Raw genomic sequence first — 23,861 nt, forward strand, 5'->3', positions numbered from 1 at the left:
AGAATATAACAACTCCTCTTCCTCTTTTCTTTTAAGGATTATATGTTTTGTTATTTTTTATTTATTTATTTATTTATTTGTGGGGGGCCTCGCTGTGCAGCTTGGGGGATCTTAGTTCCTCGACCAGGGACTGAATCCAGGCCCTTGGCAGTGAGAGTGTGGAGTCCTAACCACTGGACCGCCAGGGAATTTCCCCTCCTCCTTTTATACAGTAGGAAAACAAGACTAGAGAAGTAAAGAGATTTATCCATCTTTAAGCAGCAGAGTTAAACTTTGGAAAAAAACAGCAACTTTAGGCTTAACCCTTTCTATTATGCCACGGTTGTATAATAACACACTATCATAACAAGACTCTATAATCTAGTAGGCATTTTAGACTTTCATAAAGTGACAGAAATAAATATTTTTTTACGAAAAATCCTACTCCATAAAGAAATTTCAGTTTTAGAAATTACTCATATCAATCATACGAAGGACAATTTCAGAATTATATAATTGAGGTGGGGTGGGGGAAAAGGGGAGAATGAATAAAATTTAGTTAGTCTTGTGAATATAATAAGATTATTTTGACAACACAAGGTAAACATAAGGTTTATGGGTGTATCATACAGTGTTCTCCTTTTCTAAGCGAGACATGCAAATGAAAACCTGTTTACCTTAAAGATTCAGATAATGGTGTTAAAGTGCCATCTCCCCTGTCTACTACACGAAAGAAATTCAATTGATCTCCTTCTCGGTATACCAGAAATGTAACTTGTTTGTTGCAGGAGGTCTTCTCCCAGACCTCATCTCGACTGGAATCCATGTACTCAGCCATCTCCCTAAGTGGATCTTCCATAGGAACTACAAATGGAAAAATTGATAAACGAGCTTTCAATTTATATCAAGTTTAATGCATCTTGGTACACTGTCAGGATATAAGGTGCTGAATTTGAACAACAATCCTATGCATACAATACATATATATTACATTCTTCAAATAAGTTTCTGGTCTTTTTATAGTTAATACAGCATTTTCTATGTTGTATTAATATGAAAGAAATGAAATGATTATGTTGTTATGTACAAAGACAGGGTTTAACCAAATACATGAGGTTTTTCCTGTGTCACTGGAGAGTATATTTGTTGATTGTATGACACAGTGATCTATAACTATTTTCACTTTACACCTTCCACTCCCTATATTTTCCAATATTGGTTCCAACAATCAATAATTAAAAAGCAATGTAAATTCCACTTACTTTAGATTAAAAAAACAAACACACACACAATTGGGGAACATATGTTAGAAATTAGAAGTGAATCCCTTTTTTTCTTTCTGGTTTTATATAAAGGCTGATTCTTCTTAGAATTGTTTCGTGACGTGAAGATAGGCAATTAAAAGTACACGGTAACCCAGAACACAAGGGGGGTCCCTTAGTGTGCTAAAACTGCTATGTGTGTAATGATCAGCATGTTGTTTCTTGAAAGCATCCTCCCAGGACCCCACCTGTCCTGGTATGTATCTATGTGTCTAGTCAGAGCACGTGGCTCTAGCGGCCCGGCGCTGTGGTCAGGGTTGAATGACACTGCGCAGCCATCACTTCAACCCACTCTCATCCACAGCAGCCACAGACAGATTCCGCTCCTGTGGTGGGGACAAGCCTCAAGAGACTGCTAGCTCACAGCCTGAATGTTCTAAACGCCCCTGAACCTCAGATCAGGGAGTCTAAGCAATGGCTGAGGGAAAAAAAGTTCGCTCCCAAAGACGTTTTCATGTCAAGCTGCAGAAACATTTGTTCTTTCTTAAAAGAGGCAACAATTTCTCAAACTCTATAACTTTCATTCAAGTAGCTTATTTATTAACAGAATAACAGTGCTGAACTGTTATCTGAACCTGTCAAAGTTACAGCAATAATAAATATTAAACTCTGAAAGTAATGAGGTAAAAACATTGAAGATGGGGGCTTCCCTGGTGGCGCAGTGGTTGAGAATCTGCCTGCTAATGCAGGGGACACGGGTTCGAGCCCTGGTCTGGGAAGATCCCACATGCCACGGAGCAGCTGGGCCCGTGAGCCACAACTACTGAGCCTGCGCGTCTGGAGCCTGTGCCCCGCGACGGGAGGGGCCGCGATAGTGAAAGGCCCGCGCACCGCGATGAAGAGCGGTCCCCGCACCGCGGTGAAGAGTGGCCCCCACTTGCCTCAACTAGAGAAAGCCCTCGCATGAACCGAAGACCCAACACAGCCAAAAATAAAATAAATAAATAAATAAATAAAGTAGCTATAAAAAAAAATAAAAAAAGTGCTTTAAAAAAAAAAAAAAAAAAAAAAACATTGAAGATGTTCCCATATCCTATATTCAATTCCACACTACTAAAACACAAAAACTTCAGAAACATAATATGATTTACCTTGTTTTACAAAAATAGTTGGATGTTTTGATAGACTCTTTCGTAGGTACAAGATGTGTAAATATTAAAGGACATTTTTAAAACAGGTTCTTGCCATTTTAAGTTTATGCTATATTTTCCACATTACATTAATAAGAAACAAAAACTATGCTACCACCATTACTAAAACCTCATGAAAGTCTTGTTTAAACCAAGAGAGTGTGCCTTACTTAGGGAGGCACTGGCATTGAATATGTGTATGCACCTATGTGTATGTATGCACACCCCTTTTCATAATAGAAAAATCATTTAGATTTCATCAGGTGTAAAACATTATCTATATAGTTTAGGATAAAATTTAATTTTAGAAAGGAAAGCTTTTTTTTTTTTCTTTTTGGCCACGCCACACAGCTTGCGGGATCTTAGTTCCCTGGCCAGGGATGGAACTTGTGCCTGCTGCAGTCAAAGTGCAGAGTCCTAACCACTGGACCACCAGGGAATTCCCAGGAAAGTATTTTCCATGTTGTTTTGATAATGGTTAATTCAAAAACAATTTTAAAAGCTAAATATCACTGGAGTTCACACAATAAAGATATTTTCTAAACCATAATTTTCAAGTAAGACTAAATACTGGGTTGGCCAAAAAGCTCGTTCGGATTTTTCTGTGAAACGGACTTCTTGGCCAACCCAATAGCTAAAAAATAAGGTTTCTGAAATACATTATGGAGAATTTCTAGATCTGGGTACAGTTTTTCTTTTTCACAAAGTTTTCAGTGATGTAAGGTAGACAACAGCTACACCTTCATTTTAAAAGTTGATACAATAAAGGCAAAATTATTAAGAACTTAGTCTAAAATATAAAAAAAGACAAGTTCTAGGTACTGATTCTTCAATTTACAAACAAGGCACAGGAAGTTGTAGGGAAAAAAGTATTACAAAGCTTCAACTACCAAAGGGTAATGATGCCTACCACTTTCATTTTGTTTTAAGTTAAAAAAATACATGTATTTTTAACTCAGAATCTGTGGTACTTATCCTCATAAACATATTTTTTAGTCCTAGTAAGAAAAGTAGTTGCCTGATAAAACATTCTGTTTAAAGACAATACTATACACAAATAACAAACTTTGAAAAATATAATACAATGGAATTCACATGTCATTAAATTTGCATCTTATAACGGCTCAGTAAACACATTAGGGTTCTTCTACTACCCTCAGAATGGCTACTATAAACATCATTTAATGTTACGTGGGACAATTTCATAGGTCCAACTAATAGAAAGTCCCTGATATTATGAATCTAGTTAATCAGCTCTAACATTATTATCTTTGTTTTCTTCTAACTTATCCAAAACAGTTCAACAGCCAAAGTAACATATCTCACAAAATCCTCTTGAAATAGCTAGGAAATAGATGGTGATAACCCTATTTTCTAATCAAAATTATGAAGCATGGAGATGAAATCTGACTTGTGGAAGAAGTATAAGCCATGAGTGGAATCAGTACTCAACATTCAATTTTCTGGTTAGTGAAGGATCAAACAAATACAAAGGCCTTCCCCCAAATGAGGCCCACAGAGCAGGACTACTCTGAGAAATCTAAGCATGCCTCTACTTTGTGGGGATCCATCTGATATACCTGAATCAGGGACAAACGTGAACACTCCCAGTTCTTCCCATGTTTAGAACTTTCTGGTTAATCAAGTCTCTGCTCACATCATCATCTCCAAGGGTTCTTCCAAAACTGTCCTCCTACTACCCTACTTCCACAGACACTGTCATGCTACCGTATTCCCTCCATAGCACTTACAGCTGCTTGAAGTAACATCAGTTCTTCACATGTTTATTGTGGGCACTGTGATGAAGCAGGAACTTCTTCTCCCATGAAATACTGCACTGAACATCTAGTAGATGTTGAAAATGTGTTTGCTGAATGTCTCTCTCAGAGACCACCCACATTCTGAAAAAAGGCTTCAACAGGACTATGATAATGTCTATAAAACCCAAATGCATCACAAACCAGGCTAAGAGGTATCTTTGGAATTTCCTACAACAATCATTACCCCAGGAGTTGAAGACTCAGTGGATTAAAAAAGCAACAAGACCAGTAAAATAAACCTAAACACAATGATAACAACGTAATATTTGTACTATGCCATCCCACTGCCCTTCCCTATACTGGTGAGGTTTATATTTAAATCTCTTTGGACTGAATAAGGAATCATGAGATTTTCTGGAATATGAGCTCCTGCCTCTCATTTAGCCTTTAAAAAACAATGCTGAGGGCTTCCCTGGTGGCGCAGTGGTTGAGAATCTGCCTGCCAATGCAGGGGACACGGGTTCGAGCCTTGGTCTGGGAAGATCCCACATGCCGCGGAGCAACTGGGCCCATGAGCCACAATTACTGAGCCTGCGCTTCTGGAGCCTGTGCTCTGCAACAAGAGAAGCCGCGATAGTGAGAGGCCCGCGCACCGCGATGAAGAGTGGCCCCCGCTTGCCATAACTAGAGAAAGCCCTCGCACAGAAACGAAGACCCAACACAGCCATAAATAACTTAATTAATTAATAAATAATAAAAATTTAAACTGTAGTTCATTCATTAAAAAAAAAAAAACAATGCTGAAGGACCTACTATATAGCACAGGGAACTATACTCAATATTTTGTAATAACCTATAAGGGAAAAGAATCTGAAATAAATATATATATTCATATATATGTATAACTGAATCACTTTGCTGTAAACCTGAAACTAACACAACATTGTAAATCAACTACACTTCAATAAAAATAGAATAAATTTTTAAGAAATAAAATAAAAAAAGAACAATGCTGGGAGAAACAATGAGGTTCTTCTAAGACCTAATAGCAGAAAGAGAACCTGAATAAAACCTGAGGCTATAAAAACATCACCTGGCTTGAAGATTATTATTGTCAAATTGCTTTAATATACATAATTTTAACATATGCCTACCTCTTCTAGTATTTATAGGTCCACCACGCATAGCCAAAACCAGCTTCAAGGTACAACCTTCTGAAATGCTGTGGATAATTAACACAAAAATAAACCACAATCATCAAAATACAATCAGTGTTAAATATACACATAATTATGTGCTGGTTCATCATAGTGCCTACTCTCTAAAAGATAAAAAAAAAGATATAGCAATGTGCATAACTATAAAATGTTAACTTATTTACTTGCATAAATAATGAAAACATGAAGAAGTTCTCATAAGCCTTAAATATGACATGAATAAAAGTATGAAAAAGACCTCTGTGGTTTAGCCTCTTCATTTCACATGTCAGGCCCTAAGAAGAAAAGAAGCTTGTTCAAGACCCAAAGTGCTAGAAATATCAGATCTATTTAATAAAATAAAACAATAGAAAAATAACAAATCTACAAGATCTCCCAACTCCCAGTGTGCTCCCAGCTATTCCACATGGCCTCTGACCCTTTTTTTTTAAGGAAAGAATGAAGAATTATGTGAGAGAAGGGAGAAAGACAAAAAAAGGTCAGATGGTGTATCCACAATCACTGATGCACACAGTGTCACTTAGTATCGCATTTGGAGGGCCTAAGAAAAATGAAAGACTTGGTGAAGAGCAATACTCTATTACCCAGTACTCTTGTGAAAATGGAAAGAAAAGGAAGGTAGCCAGATGGGAATGAGTCAATATTCAAAGAAAGGAGCAAAGAAGGCAAGATAAGAAGAGGAAGTCTAAAAAGGCAGGGGTAAATAGCTTGGCGTGAATAATGAAAAGGTAAAACAAAGAATCAGAGGACAAAGATCAGGTAGCATGGGTACTGAGCCAACACATCTTAAAGTTCAGGATTTACACTAAAATCTAGGGATAGAAACTATTCAGAAGAAGAAGAGACATGATTCAAGGATTCAGAAGAAAAACACTGGTATATGGAGTCATAATTCTGAGCGCCTATAAGATATCTGATATGCAGTTACACTCACTTGTAATCATTCAAGCAATAATCATCTTCAAGTTCCATGTTATTCCAAATTAAGTGCTGCTGACAGATGGGAATACCTTAGGGGAAGGTTATAAAAAAATTGGTTAAAAATTCAGTAGTATCTTGGAAAGAGTATGATACAAATCAATTTTATCAAAGAAATAATAATAAACACAATTCTAAATTGAATGCTAGATGTTTAAACTGTACAGAATCGTAGGTAAAAGGTGGGGCTAAAAGTAGATATGATCCAATCCACTCACTAGAAAAGAACAGTATGTTTCAGTAACTCTCTGGCCTTGAAACAAAGTATAAAATTAGGAAGCCTTTTAAAAAGATACCTTGAAATGAGCCCTGAAGAGTTTAAGATCTAACGTCTAGAAGACAGTTCTCAGTACTGCAAAGTACAGCCTTCATTCAGTTATATTCAGCATTAAAAGTGTATTATGAGTGGAGGGTGAGCAAAATGGGTGAAAGGGGTTAAAAATGTACAAACTCCCAGCTATAAAATAAGCAAGTCATGGGGATATAATGTACAACATGGAGACTATAGTTAATAACATTGTGTTGTATATCTGAAAGTTGCTAAAAGAGTAGATCTTAAAAGTTTTCATCATAAGAAAACAAAATTTTGTAACTATGTATGGTCATGGATGTTAACTATTAACTAGACTTACTGCATTGATCATTTTGCAATACAGTAGTCCCTTGGTATCCGAGGGGTATTGGTTCCAGGTCCCCTGCAAATACCAAAATCCACGGATGCTCAAGTACCTTATACAAAATGACATAGTATTTATTTGCACATAACCTACACTCATCCTCCTGTATACTTTAAATCATCTCTAGATTACTTGTAATACTTAATACAAAGTAAACACTATGTAAATAGTTGCCAGCATGATGCAAATTCAAGTTTTGCTTTTTGGAACTCTCTGGATTTTTTTTCCCCAATAATTTCGATCTATAGTTGGTTAAATCCTCAGATGCAGAACCAGAGGATACATAGGGCCAACTTTATATACAAATATCAAATCATTATGTTGTACCCCAGAACTAATATGTCAATTATATCTAAATTTAAAAATATATGGAACATTTAATTTAGCTTATTTGCCCCTAAGATTTTGTATTCTAAAAGTCTGTTCCCAGAATAACATGTCCACAGGGAATAATGATTGTTTATATGTGAGTTTATTTAGTGATTCAGATAGCATCTTTCATATTCTTCCAAATGGAAAGGTCAATAATCCTCAAACAGGGCACAGAATGTAATTTCCCATAAAACATTAATATATTAGAAAATTCCTCCCACCCTAATGTTTGAATGTGATTATAGTCCATAACTGCATATTGACATACTTTTTTGCAGAGTCTGAACACTAATTAAAGAATAATTCAATCTTTTAAAAAAAAGTATATTATGGGCAATTTTCAATGCTGAAAATTATGGTCTACAAGACAGTTTCTTTGCATCTCTGTGACGTTAAAGGAATGTTAAGGCAGATTCCATACTCCAGCATAAACTTTTTTTTTTTTGCAAACTGCACATTTGAATGCCCAAAGACTACTAGCCAGAGAGTGAACATTATCTACTCAATAGAACATTTAATGGCTACAGATACTGATGTTGATGAATATCTTTTTCAAATATCTCACATACTGCCTTCTCAAATTACTTTTGCTTGTGATACTATAAAATAAGTTGACTAGAATAATAGCAATAAGTGCTATATGTGTTAGTGTTTATTATTATAAGCCAGGCACGGTTATAAATGCTTGACCTGTATTACCATAATTTAACTGCAACAACAATAATCTTGTGAAGCAGGCATCACCATTATGCTTATTTCACAGATGATGAAACTGAAGCACTAAGAGATTAAGTGACACCCAGAGAGTATGTATGTGGATTAGAAACGTAAAGCCCCAGCAGGCTAACTCCAGAGACTGCACTCAACCTTTATGCTAATCAGTCTCTAGAAAATCAGACTCCATAAAGCAAAAGTAGCTGTCTAGGTGTATGTTTAAGTAGTGTTGCCTGTTAGTAGACCTGAATGTCTACTAAACGTTCACCAAATGTTCCAAAAGATCATCATGGAATACAGCCCACATGGGCTGAGGAGGTGGATATACATATATCTCCCAAATGGGAACAGTTCACTTTTTTTGCTTCCAGTTATAAAAGAATACCAGTAAGGAAAGGCTTTTAACCTAGAAATTATTTCACATTAAAAGTATATTAAAAAATTTTTAATATTGCTCTGGTCATATTTTCAATCAAAATTACAGGATTTCACCAGGATAACTAAATAAAGCAATTTTGGTAGGTTAATACCATTATTTACATTCAACCAACATTGTACAGTATTATTGCATTAAAAAAAAAAAAAAACTTTAGAACTGGATTAAAGACAACATAACAACACTGCTTAGATTAACTCCTGTAATCACTTTTAATAGACATAGCTATCAGTTAGCAGGCTAAAACAATAGAAGGTTGATAGGCAAAACAGGGTGGCAAGAATCATCCAAGACTGAGCTGTGGTCCTGATGGCCACCTGAGTTGCTGGATGACCTTGAGGAAGTCATCACCTCTGTGAGCCTTAGCATCCTCACTTGCACAATAAAAAAGACTAGGGTTCTTTCTACCATGAATACCTTTGGAATCTCAAATATACAAAGCAAATCAACTTTCCTTTAAGATAGGGTTGCCAGATTTAGCAAATAGAAATCTGGTAACCCTATTTAAGGGTGGTCCTTTGCCTTTAAACCTCAATGCTAATTTCTTACAACTACATCCAGAAAAATTAATTCCAATTAAACAAACATGTCTTCCCAAAGGACATATTACGTATATACAGATTTTTCTATTCAGTGTTTTTAAAACTTTTTACAAATTCAAATATTTATTATAAAAATAACGACTTATGAAAAAAGACAACACAGAAATATACAAAAGAAAATTAAAACTACATGTAATCCTAAGTCCAGTAAAATCTATTTTCAATATTTGGGGTACATTTCCTTTAAAAACTTATTTTTTTAATAAAATGGGAACATACCTTGAGCTGTTTTATAAACTGTTTTCACTTAATATATTGTATACATCTTTCACATCAATAAATAAAAATATACATTGTATGCAATGACTGAACGGTGCTCCAATATATGTTTCTGTCATAATTTATTTACCCAGTCCCCTACTAAGATATATTTTCAGCTATCCAATTTTTTACTATTACAAAAAAGGCGTGATAAGTGATATATGAGTGTACGTGTATTTGCGAATATACGTGTGTGTGTGTGTGTGTGTGTGTGTGTGTGTGTGTTGTCTGTGTATCTTAGTCTGCCTGGGCTGCCATAACAAAAACACCACAGACTGGGTGGCTTAAACAACAGAAATTTATTTTTTCACAGTTCTGGAGGCTGGGAAGTCCAAGATCAAAGCACCAGTTTCATTCTGAGACCTCTTCTCTTAGCTTATAGGCAGCCAACATTTTCCTGTGTGCTCACATCATTTTTTCTTTATGAGTGGGCACAGAAAAAAGAAGAATTCCCGGGTGTCTCTTCTTCAAAGGGCACTTACAACCTCATCTAACCCTAATAATGACTCAGACATGTTTCCTGTGTCATTTGTAGAATTTTCATACAGATACATGTATGTTTGAGACCATGTTCATATCTATATTTAGAAGATAAAACAGAATCAATAGGACTTATGGATAATTAAAGACAATGGTGGGCCATAGTTCCCATCTCCCAATATTTCCTCCAAAACAATACAGAACAATAAGAAGGGAAATGAATCTACACAGAAACTATGCCCTCAGCCCTCATAACTTGAAGATAGAGAATGTCTAAACTTCAAAATAACTGGAAATAAAAAGGGGCAATTGCTCTATCCTAGTGTGGGAAATCTCATGCTCCTGCCCCTGCAGGGCTGATCAAGAAAAACTTTGGAGAAGTTTGGAGAGGGAAGGTAGTTCAGTATACAAGTTCAATATAAAACCGTCACAAGGAAGAAGGCAGTTCTAAGTCTCAAAAGTCTACAAAAAGGACTCAGACCAGAATACTGACTACAAGTAATGGACTTTAAAGCCAAGCAATCTGAAGGAACTTCTGCAGGAGGCAAAAAGCAAAAGAGGAAGAGCATCCGTAGTAATTAATTGTTAAGCGGGAAAAGGAACAAGGGGTAAAAACTTAAGAGTCCTGCAAGACAAAAGATAACCACAAAATTGGAGGAATCACGACTGCCCCACTCCCCACCATCACCACAAAACAGACATAAAACATATGTGAAAATATCTGGACATTACTAAACTGGCATAGCACCATTAAACAGAATCTGTAAAACACCCGAACACCACAAAAATCAACAGGAGAAGAAAAATAACAAACCCATAGAGAGTTAATAGTAAAAATTAAAAAACAGAATTCCACACCTATCAACCAAGGCAAATTTTACCCAGAAAAATAACCATGAAGCAAAAGAAAACTATAAGGTCACACCCTAAACAGAGTTAAACATACTCAAGCATTTGAAGTATTCAACAGTCTGAATCAGAAATTCAAAAATTAAGAACAGAAAATGTCCAAAAAGGTGGGGGAGGGGGGATGAAAAAGACTGCTGACTGAACTCAGAAAAGAAATGGAGGAAAGAGACAAAATTACCACAAAAATAAAGAATAAACTGCAAGATATCAAGAGATAATATACTCAACCACATACTCAGTAAAGGACAAGCCAGGAAAACAAGCAAGATTATGAAAATGACATAAAGAAAGAAGTAAGAAGGGTTAGAGTGAAAGTAGCAGAAATGGAAGACAGGCCAAGAATAATATTAATATTATCAAAGCCCCTAAAAAATAAAATAGTGGAACAGAACTAATACTTAGAAATAAAATCCTGGAAAACTTCCAGAAATCGAAGACCTGAATCTATACATTGAAAGGACCCGCTAGGTACCTGGGAAAATTAACCCAGAACTATTGTGCCCAAGACATATCTGAGTAATAAAACTATTTTATTTCAATGACAAAGATAAAATCCCCAACAGTTACCTGAAAAAAAAAAAATCAAATAACTTATAAGGCAAAATAATTAGACCAGGCTCAACAACAAGAAAACAAATAATCTGATTCTTAAATGTCTTTTGAATAGACATTTCTCCAAAGAAGACATACAGATGGCCAATAAGCATATGAAAAGATGGTCAACATCACTAATCATCAGGGAAATGCAAATCAAAACCACCATAAGATACCACAACCAAGAGGTTGTCCACTATCAAACTCAGAAAATAACAAGTGTTGGTGAGGATGTAGAGCAACTGGAATGCTGTGCCCTATTGGTGGGAATATAAAGCTGTGCAGCCACAATGGAAAACAGCATGAAGTCTCCTCAAAACATTAAAAATAGAATTACCATATGATCCAGTAATTCTACTTCTGGGTATTTATTCAAAAGAAATCAGGATCTGGAAGAGATATTTGCATGTTCATGTTCATTACAGCTTTATTCATAATAGCCAAGAAATGGAAGTAACCTAAAATATTTATTGACAGATGAATGGATAAAGAAAATGTGTCATAAACATATAATGGAGTATTATTCAACCTTAAAAAAGAAGGAAATCCTGCCACATGCTACAACATGAATGAACCTTGAAGACACTATGCTAAGTGAAATAAACCAGAAAAGGAGAGAAGGTGGCGATCCTGATTACCAAAGTAGAATTCACAACCCAAAGCATCAAATGTGACAATGAGGGATATTTTTTAATGTTAAAGTTCATAATGAAGATGTAACACTTATGGATATTCTTATGTATCAAATAACACAAGTAACCACCTTTATAAAACAAAAACTATAGAAGATGCAGAGGGACATAAAGAAAAACACAATAATAAGAGACGTTAATATACCTTTTAGTACAAGACAGATCAAGCATGAAAAAACACATAAAGAGATAGGCCAACTGAACAAAATAATCAGTGAGACATGTTTATTGTTCCTAGATGATAATAATACACATACTCAAGAGTCCACGGCACATACACAAAAACTGATCATATATTAGGTCAAAAAGAAAACGATGCTTTCCATAAAATGGAAATATTACAAACAACACTCTTTGCAATGCAATAACACTAAAGACTACTAAAAAAAAACAAACAAAAAAGGCAATTAATAAATCAAAATCCTAGTTTTTAAAAAACGTTGACAAAGTAGACAAACTACAAGCTAAATTTATTAAAAGGAAAAAAAGGGAAGGGAATCACAAATATACAAAAATAAGAAATAGCAAGGGGATAACTTCCTAGGGAACAATAGATTAACAAAATTGATGCCATGAAAGTTAGAAAGCTTGAACAGATCAATTTCTGTAGAAGAACTAGAGAATGCTGTTCAGGAATCCCCCACCACACACACACACACAATAAAAAGCACCAAGCCAAACGGATTTACAGGAATTTATGAAACCTTTAAAGACAAAATAAACCCTATGATCTACATATTTTTCCACAGCACTGAAAAGGAATAAAAACATCCTAATTTCTTAAAATAAATGAAAATATCCTAATTTCTTTTAAGAAGTAAGGATAGGACTTCCCTGGTGGCGCAGTGGTTAAGAATCTGCCTGCCAATGCAGGGGACACGGGTTCGAGCCCTGGTCCGGGAAGATCCCACATGCCGCAGAGCAACTAAGCCCATGCGCCACAACTACTGAGTCTGCGCTCTAGAGCCTGCGTGCCACAACTACTGAAGCCCACAAACCTAGAGCCCATGCTCCACAACAAGAGAAGTCACCACAATGAGAAGCCCACGCACCGCAACGAAGAGTAGCCCCCGCTCGCTGCAACTAGAGAAATCCCGCGCACAGCAACGAAGACCCAATGCAGCCAAAAATAAGTAAATAAATTTAAAAAAAAAAGAAGGATAGCATCAACTCCTAAACCTAATAAAGACATTACAAAAAATGAAAACTACAGACCAATATCATTCACTCAAACTGATATAAAAATCTAAATACAGGCAAACAGAATCCTCTAGTACACCAAGAAAAGAATTTGCTGTAACCAAGTGGGATGTATTCCAGGATTGTAGATTGGTTCAATACTAAGAAATCTATTATTAGTAGTATTATTATCCAACACATTAACAGTTCTAAGGGAAAAAAAAATCTCCATAGGTGCTAAGAAAATCTTTGACAAACTTCAACATCCATTCATGATATTTAAAAAGTCTCAAGAAAATAGGAATTGAGAGATATTCTCTTAACATGTTAAAATACTACTAGCCTTAAAGACAGTATCTTATTTAATGAGGAAATACTAGAAACATTATCCAGTAAGATCAGGAACAAGGCAAGATGTCCACCAACTCTGCCACTATTTGACATAATAAGAGAGGTATTAGTCAATTTAATTAGGTAAGAGAAATCAATTAAAGGCCAAAGAATGGTTAAAGAAGTAGTGAAACTATCTCTATTGCAGATGATATGACAAATATACCTGAAAAACCCTGGAGAATTTATGAGAAGACCAAAAGAAAGACAATTTAGTAAATTAGCAGTATATAAAATTAACATACAAATATCCATAGCCTTCAAATAAGCAAGCAATAAACCATTATAGGATACACCAGTAGAGAAAACTTCATTTATAATAACAATAAATATTTAAATATTATTAACTACTGTACTTAGAAATATACTTAACAAGAAACGTGCAAACCTCTACAAAGAAAATTTTAAAACACTCCTAAAAGATGTAAAAGTGGATGAACAAAACCAAAAAACAACTCTGTTTTTGGATAGAATGATTCAACATTATAAGATGTTTGTTCTACTTATGTTAATTTATAAATTTAATGCCATCACTCTAAAAATACTAATCTTTTTAAAAGAGTGAGACAAGGCAATAAGGTTAAATCAAATATGCAAAAATAGCTAGAAAAGCACCAAAAAAGAGAATTGATGAGGACTAGCCCTACCAGACATGAAAAACATACTATTAAAGCCTCTATAATTAAAAGTGTGATACTGACATATAAAAAGTCCAGAAATAGACAGATGATAAAGGTGGGATCTCAAACTACTGAGCCAAAAATGGACTTTAAAAATAAACAGTGCAGGAATAAATGGGTAGTCACTTGGGAAAAGATAAAATTAGATTCATACCTAGTGCCATACATAAGAATACATTCCAAATGGATTAAAGATCTAAACGTGAAAAACTGAAGCTAAGTACTAAAAGAAAACATGGATGAATTCATCTTTAACTCTGGTGCAAAAAATGGCTTATTCTAAATATGACTCAAAATGCAGAGACAATAAAATTGATAAATTTCCTTTTTAAAAAAAAATTTTTTACATGAGAAAAAAATTTTAATTGCATAAGAAAGAAACCACTATGGACAAAGTCAAAAGACAACCCACAGGTCAGGAGAAAATACATGTAACATATACCAGAGACAAAAGACTAATATCCCTAACATATAATGACCTCTTAAAAATTGAGACAAAGACGAAAAACCCAATAGAAAAATAAGCAAAGACATGAACAAGCATTCCAAAAGAAAGATGGAAAAATAGCCCTTAAACAAATGAATAAAATGTTCCAATTCACTCATAATAAAATAGCAAATTAAAACAACACATTAGTACTTCCCTGGTGGCACAGTGGTTAAGAAGCCGCCTGCCAATGCAGGGGACACGGGTTCAATCCCTGGTCCGGGACGATCCCACGCGCTGCAGAGCAACTAAGCCCGTGTACCACAACTACTGAGCCTGTGCTCTAAAGTCCGCAGGCCACAACTACTGAGCCACGTGCCACAATTACTGAAGTCCTTGCTCCTAGAGCCCGTGCTCCGCAACAAGAGGAGCCACCGCAATGAGAAGCCCTCGCACCGCACGGAAGAGTAGCCCCTGCTCGCCGCAGCTAGAGAAAGCCCATGCACAGCAACGAAGACCCAATGCACCCAAATAAATAAGTACATTTAAAAAAACAACATATTACATTGGCAAAAATTTTAAAGTATTACAACACTTTTGTTGGGAGGTCATGGGTGTACATATGTTGCAGTGGGAATACAAACTGGTTCAACCATCTGAAGTGAAATTTGATGGTACCTAACAAAACTACATATGCACTTAAACCTTTTGGCCCAGCAATAACAATTTTAATACTCTACCTTGAAGATATGCCTACAACATACAAAAATATATATGCACAAGGTTATCCACTGTTGCACCATGTAAATATGCAAAATACTGGAAATAACCTAAGTGCCATATACAAAAAAGTGGTTGAATAAACTATGATATATTTTTTTCACACAATGGAATACTATAAAAATGAAAAGAAAAAAATATGAAAACTGCATGAGAAAGTTCTCTATGAACTGATTTAGAGTGACATCCAGGATATATTATTAAGTATAAAAAGCAAAATACAAAAGACTATAGTATGCTACTATTCATGTTAGAAAGAAGAGGATATATGAAAATATACATGTGTCTGCCCATTTGTGCAAAATAAAAACAGGGAGGATAAATCAGAAACTAATGAAGGCTTCCCTGGTGGTGCAGTGGTTAAGAATCCACCTGCCAATGCAGGGGACACGGGTTTGAGCCCTGGTCTGGGAAGATCCCACATGCCATGGAGCAAATAAACCTGTGGGCCACAATTACTGAGCCTGAGCTTTAGAGCCAGCAAGCCACAACTACTGAGCCCATGTGCCACAACCACTGAAGCCCGTGTGCCTAGAGCCTGTGCTCTGCAACAAAGAGAAGCCACCACAATGAGAAGCCTGAGCATCGCAACGAAGAGTAGTCCCCACTCACCACAACTAGACAAAGCCCGCGCGCAGCAACGAAGACCCAATGCAGCCAAAAATAAATAAATAAAAATAAATTTATTTAAAAAAAAAATGAAACTAATGAGATTAGTTACCCAACAGGGGATGGGTTGGATGGTGTAGAAAGAATGTGGGAAAGGGAACAAGTAGTAGGAATGAAGGGTAGCAACTTCTAAAATTTTTATATAGCTCTGACACTGGGAATCACGTTGATGTTTCACATCACCTCACCCCCACTACCACCAAATAAACAATTAAAATCATTCAGGTTGTGGGGAAACTTCAAAACAGAATATAAAGACTAACACATGAATATAATTATATTACAAATGAAGGTGTGGGGAAGAAAAAACTAGGTAACTCTAGAAAACAGTATTTTGCCTATACGATAGGCAAAGAACAAAAAGAAATGCACACAAATATTATACTCTAGTTAGTAAATTTGTTTCTTAGAGATCCATGGGTTAGTGATTCTAAATTAATTTATGTATATAGTTTATGTATATGTATAAGTTTGAGCAAATAAGTAGATGTGCTATGGATAATGTGAACTAAGTTTCTCACTGTGCGAGAAAATGGGAAAATAGGGAAAGGAAAAGGCTAAAATGAGCACTGTGATGATAAATTGTAATTGGAGATACCTGTATGAATTCATGGTTTTTAACATATATCAATTTAGATAGATACAGAAGTGTGGGTATATGAGTGTAAATACACATATTCCTTATCTCTGCCCATTATGAGGCCTAGAGGCAATCACACCCCAATAGCAAGGAGTACACTTAGCACCTGGATCTTGGTTTCTAAATACCACGGCAATAAAAGTAAACTTAGAGAAACAGCTGATGTGAACACTGTGGCAGGGAAAGTACAGGATGAACCTGGAATATCTTGTGGTGCCAGGGAAGGCAAAAATATGCCTAAAAAATGATGGTGGCATTTCAAAAGGAAATATGAACCAATTTGAAGGTACCCCTGATAGTCAAATTTGGGACAATCTCAGCAATACAATAACAATAGTAATAGATTATAACCCATAGAATAAATATTCATGAGTCCATTCTGATATAAATAATTTGGAAAAGGGATAATGAGAAATAAATGACAGCACTTCCTTATAGTAAAATGCCAATAAACGCAGAGAGAATATAAAAGAAACAGAAAAACCATCATTAGTCAAATACTATGGTAACAACTGTTACTGACAAGCCTATCAACGGGTGCTAAAATTACTGACCAAAATAATAAGAAAAAATAGTATGTTTGCATAGTGTCAAGGTAGCTCCTCACATCACAAGATATTAATTACAAAGATAAAAATAGTAACTTTACAGTGTAGAAATCTGGCTGATACCAACTTAGTCATGCAGTCAAAGTCACCAATTAATTCCATTTGCTAAATCCAATGGCCAATTCTCAATTCTCTTCCTACGCAGTCTATCGAGCATCTGATCACTTCCTTCTCCTGGAAAACATTTTATTCACAAAATGACTAACACATTCTCTTGGTTTTGTTATTACCTCTTTGGCCACTACCTCTAAACCTCCTTGGCTGGTCAGTCTCAACTTCCTGACCTCTTAAATTTGGAGTACCCTTGGATCTCTTCTCTCCAAACCTGCTTCTGCTCCAGAAGTACCCATCACAATTAACAGCAACTCCATTCATCCAAGTTGCTCAGGTCAAATACCAAGGAGTGACCCCCAACACCTCTCTTTCTCTCACACCCTACCATTCAATCTGTCAGCAAGTCTTGCTGGCTCTATGACATCCAAACATCCAAATAGAAATATTTATCTTTCCAACTACCATTCTATAGTCCAACACAGCACATTTCTCACCTGTGTTTGTGCAACAGCCTCTACCCCTGCTTCCCCTTTCTCTCTCTGACTATCCTCAGCACACCAGCAAGAATGACCCTCTTAAAATATAGTCAAAACTTCTGATCTCCAGGCAAGCATGTAAGGAGCTTGGAAGTCACCACTGAATCCTAACAAGTAAAACCTGAACAAACTAAAAAGTCAACAACTCTTCTTGAATCCATCAAAGAAATGAGGTCACAGGGCAAATCACTACCCACAATATTGGAGAGACAGAGAAGTGAATATAGAAAATCACAACAAACCAGAGCAGAAACCTCTACCTGGAACCAGTGGGTAGGAAAACCTAACCTATAATTGACGAACTACAGGAGTCTCAGTATGGACAAATCTGAGAGTTAAAAATTCCAGGGAACCTACTCATAGGGCCTCCCGCACACACTTTGTGAATTTTACCTCCAGGAGCTTGACCAGTTCTCACAGTGAATATCAGAGAAAAACCCCCTAGTGCTTCCAGCAGAGGGAGGGGGGAAGTAATGAGTTTGAAATATACCAGAGCATTCTGTTCTCAACAAGGCCTGCCCTCAAGAGAAACTATTTTACCAGCACCTAGTCTGCTGGGGTTTTATCAGAGCCTAACTCACCTGAGGGAAAGGAAATATCTAAGTCCAATCCACTCTAGCCACATGAGGGAAGGGAAATACTCAACTCCAGCTAATTCTAGCATTCCACATGGAGGAAGGGTAATTAGCAATATTTAACTTCAGCTCTCTCCAGCCATCCTGTGCTACCTAAGAGTAAGGAAAGGGGAGGGAAAGGATGAGAAGCACTGGTGAAGTTCTCAGACCAGGGACACAGGCTCAATAGAAGACTGAGACCTCACCTAATTTTCAGACTGTAGAAAGCTTCCCCAATCCTCCACCTTACTCTACACCTCACCACCACATTACTAAAGGCCTAGTAACAGCAGTTCCTTTTACCAAATACATCATGTCTGGCTATCAAGAAAGAATAACAAGGCATACTACGAGGCAAAAAACAGTTTGAAGAGACAGAGCAAGCATCAGAACCAGACTCATATAGGGCAGCAAAGTTGGAATTACCAGACCAGGAATGTAAAACAACTCATCTATGATTAGTCGATTAATATGCTAAGGGCTCTAATGGATAAAGGAGACAGCATGCAAAAACAGATGGGCAATGTAAGCAGAGAGATGGAATTCTAAGAAAGAAGTAAAAGGAAATGCTAGAGAGATCAATAATACTGTAACAGAAAGGAAGAATGTCTTTAGTGGGCTCATTAGTAGACTGAACACAGCTAAGAAAAGAATCTCTGAGCTTGAGTATAATAAAGGAATACTATGAACAATCCTATGCCCACAAATTTGATAATCTAGATGAAATGAACCAATTCCTTAAAGACACAATCTGCCAAAACTCACACAAGAAACAGACAATCTGAATAGGGCTTTATCTATTAAAGAAATTGAATCAATAATTTATAACCTTCCAAAACAAAAAGCACGGCGGCCAAATTGTTTCACTGGTGAATTCTACCAAATATTTAAGAAAGAAATTACACCAATTTTCTATAATTGCTTCCTGAAGACAGAAGCAGAGGAATACTTCCTAACTCATTCTGTGAGGCCAACATTACCCTAATACCGAAACCAGACAAAGACACTACAAGAAAACTACAGACCAATATGTTTCATGAACATAGATGAAAAAATTCTCAATAAAATATTAGCAAATCAAATCCAACAACATGAATAAAAAGAATTATACACCATGACCAAGTTAGATTTATCCCAAGTATGCAAGGCAATGTAGTCCGTCACGTCATCAGGTTAAAAAAGAAAAATCACATGATCACATCAATAGATGCAAAAAAAGCATTTGACAAAATCCAACATTCATTCTTCATAAAAGTTCCCAGCAAATTAGGAATAGAGGGGAACTTCCTCAATTTGACCAAAAAAAAAACAAAAACAAAAACCCTACATACTTAATTGTTTGAAATTCAAAGATTTCCTGCTAAGATCAGTAACAAGGCAAGGATGTCTCCCCTCACTACTGCTTTTGAATATTGTACTGGAAGTCCTAGCTGATGCAATAAAACAAGAAAAGGAAAAGTATACAGATTGGGAAGGAAGTTATAAAACTGTCTTTGTTTGCATATGACATGATGGTCTATGTAGAAAAATCCAAAAAGAGTCAACAAAAAAACTCCTGGAACTGATAAGCTATTAGATTATAACAAGGTGGCAGGATACCAGATTAATATACTAAAGACTATCACTTTTTTATATACCAGCAATGATCAAGTGGAATTTGAAATTAAAAACACATTATCATTTATGTTAGCACCAAATATAATTTTAAAACTTAGGTATGAATCTAATAAATATGTATAAGAGCTATATGAGGAAAACTTTAAAATAGTAATGAAAGATATTAAATAATAACCAAAGAAGTAGAGAGAGATTCTACATTCATGGACTGGAAGACTCAATACTGTCAAGATGTCAGTTCTTCCCATGTTGATCTGACTGACCCTATGCAACTTCAAGACTTACTATAAAGTTACAGCAATCAAGACGGCATGGTAATAATGAAAGAATAAACAAATATAATCAATAGAATAGAGAGCCCAGAAATACACCCACAAAAATATAGTCAAGTGATCTTTGACAAGGGAGTGAAGGCAATATAATGGAGCAAAGATAGTCTTTTCCACAAATAGTGCTGGAACAACTGGACATCCGTATGCAAAAAAAATAAAAAATAAAAAAATAATCTAGACACAGACCTTATATCCTTCACAGAAATAAACTCAAAATGAATCAGAGTCCTAAATGTAAAATGCAAAACTATAAAACTCCTAGATGATAACAAGCAGAAAAACCTAGATGACCTTGGGTATGGTGATGACTTTTTAGATACAACACCAAAAGCATGATCCATGAAAGAAATAATCGATAAGCTAGACTTCATTAAAATTAAACATTACTGCTCTGCAAAAGACAATGTCAAGAGAATGAGAAGACAAGCCACAGACTGGGAGAAAACAAACAACAATAAGAAAAGAAACGACTTAAAATTTAAAAATGGGTTAAAGACTTGAACAGACACTTTACCCAAGAAGATATACAGATAACAAGTAAGCATTTGAAAAGATGTTCAACATCATATGTCATTAGTGAAATGCAAATTAAAATGACAATGAAATACCACTACACACCTATTAGAATGGCCAAAATCCAGAACACTGACATCATCAAATGCTGGCAAGGATGTACAGCAATAGGAACCCTCATTCAACGCTGGTGGGAATGCAAAATGGTACAGTCACCTTGGCAGTTTTGTACAAAACTAAACATACTCTTACCATACAATGCAGCAATCACACTCCTTGGTATTTTCCTAAAAGAGCTGAAAACTTATGCCCACACAAAAACCTGCACGTGGATGTTTATAGCATCTTTATTTATAATCGCTGAAACTTGAAGCAACCAAGATGTCCTTCAGGAGATGAATGGGTAATTAAACTGGGGTACATGAAGACAATGGGAGTGTTATAAAGATCTAAGCAGTGTTCAGTGTTATAAAGAAATAAACTATCAAGCCATTAGAAGGCATGGAGGAAACATAAATGCATATTTTTAACGGGAAGAAGCCAATCTGAAAAGGCTACATACTCTATGATTCCAGCTATATGACATTCTGCAAAATACAAAACTATGGAATAGACAGCAAAAAGAATATGGCTTCCAGGGGTTGAGAAGAGGGAGGAATGAATAGGGACAGCACAGAGAACTTTTAGGGCAATGAAATTATCTTCTACAGTGCTATAATGGTGAATATATCATTATGTAAACTATGTAATGTAAACTATGGACTTTAGGCGAAAATGGTAGGTCAATGTAGGTTCATCAGTTATAACAAATGAATAACTCTAGTGTGAGATGTTGATAGTGGGAGAGGTTGTACAAGGGAGGGTGCAGGGCATGCCGTATACAGGAAATCTCTAGTTTTTGTTCAGTTTTATTGTGAACTGAAAATTGCTCTAGCAAAATTTATTAATTTTTAAAATGCTTATCTAAAAGAAAGAAATTGAGAAAACCAATAAACTGAAAATTATTTCCATTCCTGGTTTCTTATTAAACTGAATACATATATTTCTACTCAACATTGCCAATTTCCACTTTAATTCTTAAGGTTAACATTATGTGGTAAGTACATGTAGTACATACATACTGTCAAAACAAAGATGTTAGAGTACTTTTGAAAACACTGTAGGAATGTAGTCACTTCAGAAAATGCAAAAAGTAATGGTAGAAAGAGCTTTATGAGAATGAACTAGAGAAGGAATGGCATATACAAAGAGATTACATATTTTAATGTCTCAAATAGAAAAATAATCTATACTAGTTGACCATATTTCAGTTAGATACAGTTCAGAACTATTAAACATCACTCTGGATTTCCTTCACTCAAATATTTGAATGCCTAGTCCATGACAGACATTAGTCTCTGGGCTAAAAATACACTGGTGAATAAGAAAAAAGACCATGACCTCATGAAGCTTAGATTTTACTTAAAAATAATACTAATAATAAATCCAACCATTCATCCATACATTCACCTATAATATAATGCCAGGTTATTCAGTGTAATGAAAACCAATACAGCAGGGTAAAGATAAAGAGTGACTGGCACAGGTAGGGGTGGGAAGTATATTTTTAATAAGAGTGGTTAAGAAAGGCATGAGGAAATGACACGTGAGAATTTTTTTTTTTTTGGCCATGCCACACAGCTTGTGGGATCTTTAGTTCCCTGACCAGGGATTGAACCCAGGCCCTCTGCAGTAACAGTACACAGTCCTAACCACCAGACCACCAGGGAATTCCCTTTAAGAATTTTAATAAAGTGAGAGAATGAACAATAACTGTATCTGGAGGAGGAGAAACCTTCAAGCAGGAAGATGCTGGTCTTATTGAAGAAAGAGTAAAAAGGTGGTGTGCCTCAAGTAGAATTACTAAAATGGAAAGTAATAAAAGAGGGTTAAAGATACATGTAGGAAAAACTTTAAATGCAACAGTAGTGCATTTGGATTTTACTTTGATTGTGATGGGAAGCCACTGGAAGGTTTTGAACAGGGGACTGACAAACAGAGACAAAGAGAGAATCTTGAAAGCAGCAAGAGAAGAGTTAGTTATCAAACAAAGGCATGATCAATAAGATTAACAGCTGATTCCTAATCAGAACCATGGAAGACAGAAGGCAAAAAGATGACATATTCAAAGTGCCAAAAGAAAAAAAAAAAACCTATCAACCAATAATTCTATATATAATGAAATTATCCTTCAAAAATGGGGAAGAATTAAGACAATTCAGACAAACAAAAATTGAAAGTCTGTCACTAGCAGCCTGTCATACAAAAAATGTTAAAAGGAGTTCTTCAGGCTACAATGAAAGAACACTAGAGACTACCTTGAATCCACACAAAGAAATAAAGAACATTGGTAAAAAAAAAAAACTACATAGGTAAATACAAAAGACAATATTAATATATTTATAATTTATAGCTATAAACACCTACATTAAAAAAGAAGAAAGATCTCAAATCAATAATTTAAACTTCCACCTTAAGAAACTAAAACAGAACACCAAACTAAACTCAAAGCAAGGAGGAGAAAGAAATAATAAAGTAGAGCTAAACAAAATAAACAATAGAGAAAACTAAGGAAATCAGTTATTTCAAAAAAGTAACAAAATTGACAAAACTTTAGCTAGACTAAGAAAAAGGAGACTAAATCACAAAAATCAGGAATG

The 23,861-nt window shown here is 35.6% G+C and overlaps 1 protein-coding gene across 6 annotated transcripts in view; it reads right to left on the reverse strand.

The window, feature by feature from the left end:
- The window catches only part of ZFAND4 (zinc finger AN1-type containing 4), a 76,778-nt gene that overhangs the window by 26,898 nt on the left and 26,019 nt on the right, over positions 1 to 23,861 (reverse strand). For 3 of the 6 annotated variants that reach the window (XM_059899242.1, XM_059899240.1, XM_059899246.1), the window contains 3 exons: positions 6,343 to 6,418; positions 5,346 to 5,413; positions 657 to 843 (listed from right to left, as the gene is read on the reverse strand). In XM_059899242.1, coding sequence (XP_059755225.1) covers positions 657 to 843; positions 5,346 to 5,413; positions 6,343 to 6,380 — 293 coding nt within the window. In that variant the 5' untranslated portion in view covers positions 6,381 to 6,418. The remainder of the gene's footprint in view (positions 1 to 656; positions 844 to 5,345; positions 5,414 to 6,342; positions 6,419 to 23,861) is intronic. The other 3 variants (XM_059899244.1, XM_059899243.1, XM_059899241.1) reach the window with 2 other exon arrangements.

This window comes from Balaenoptera ricei, chromosome 16 (assembly GCF_028023285.1).
Source record: "Balaenoptera ricei isolate mBalRic1 chromosome 16, mBalRic1.hap2, whole genome shotgun sequence".
Taxonomy (NCBI): Eukaryota; Metazoa; Chordata; class Mammalia; order Artiodactyla; family Balaenopteridae; genus Balaenoptera; species Balaenoptera ricei.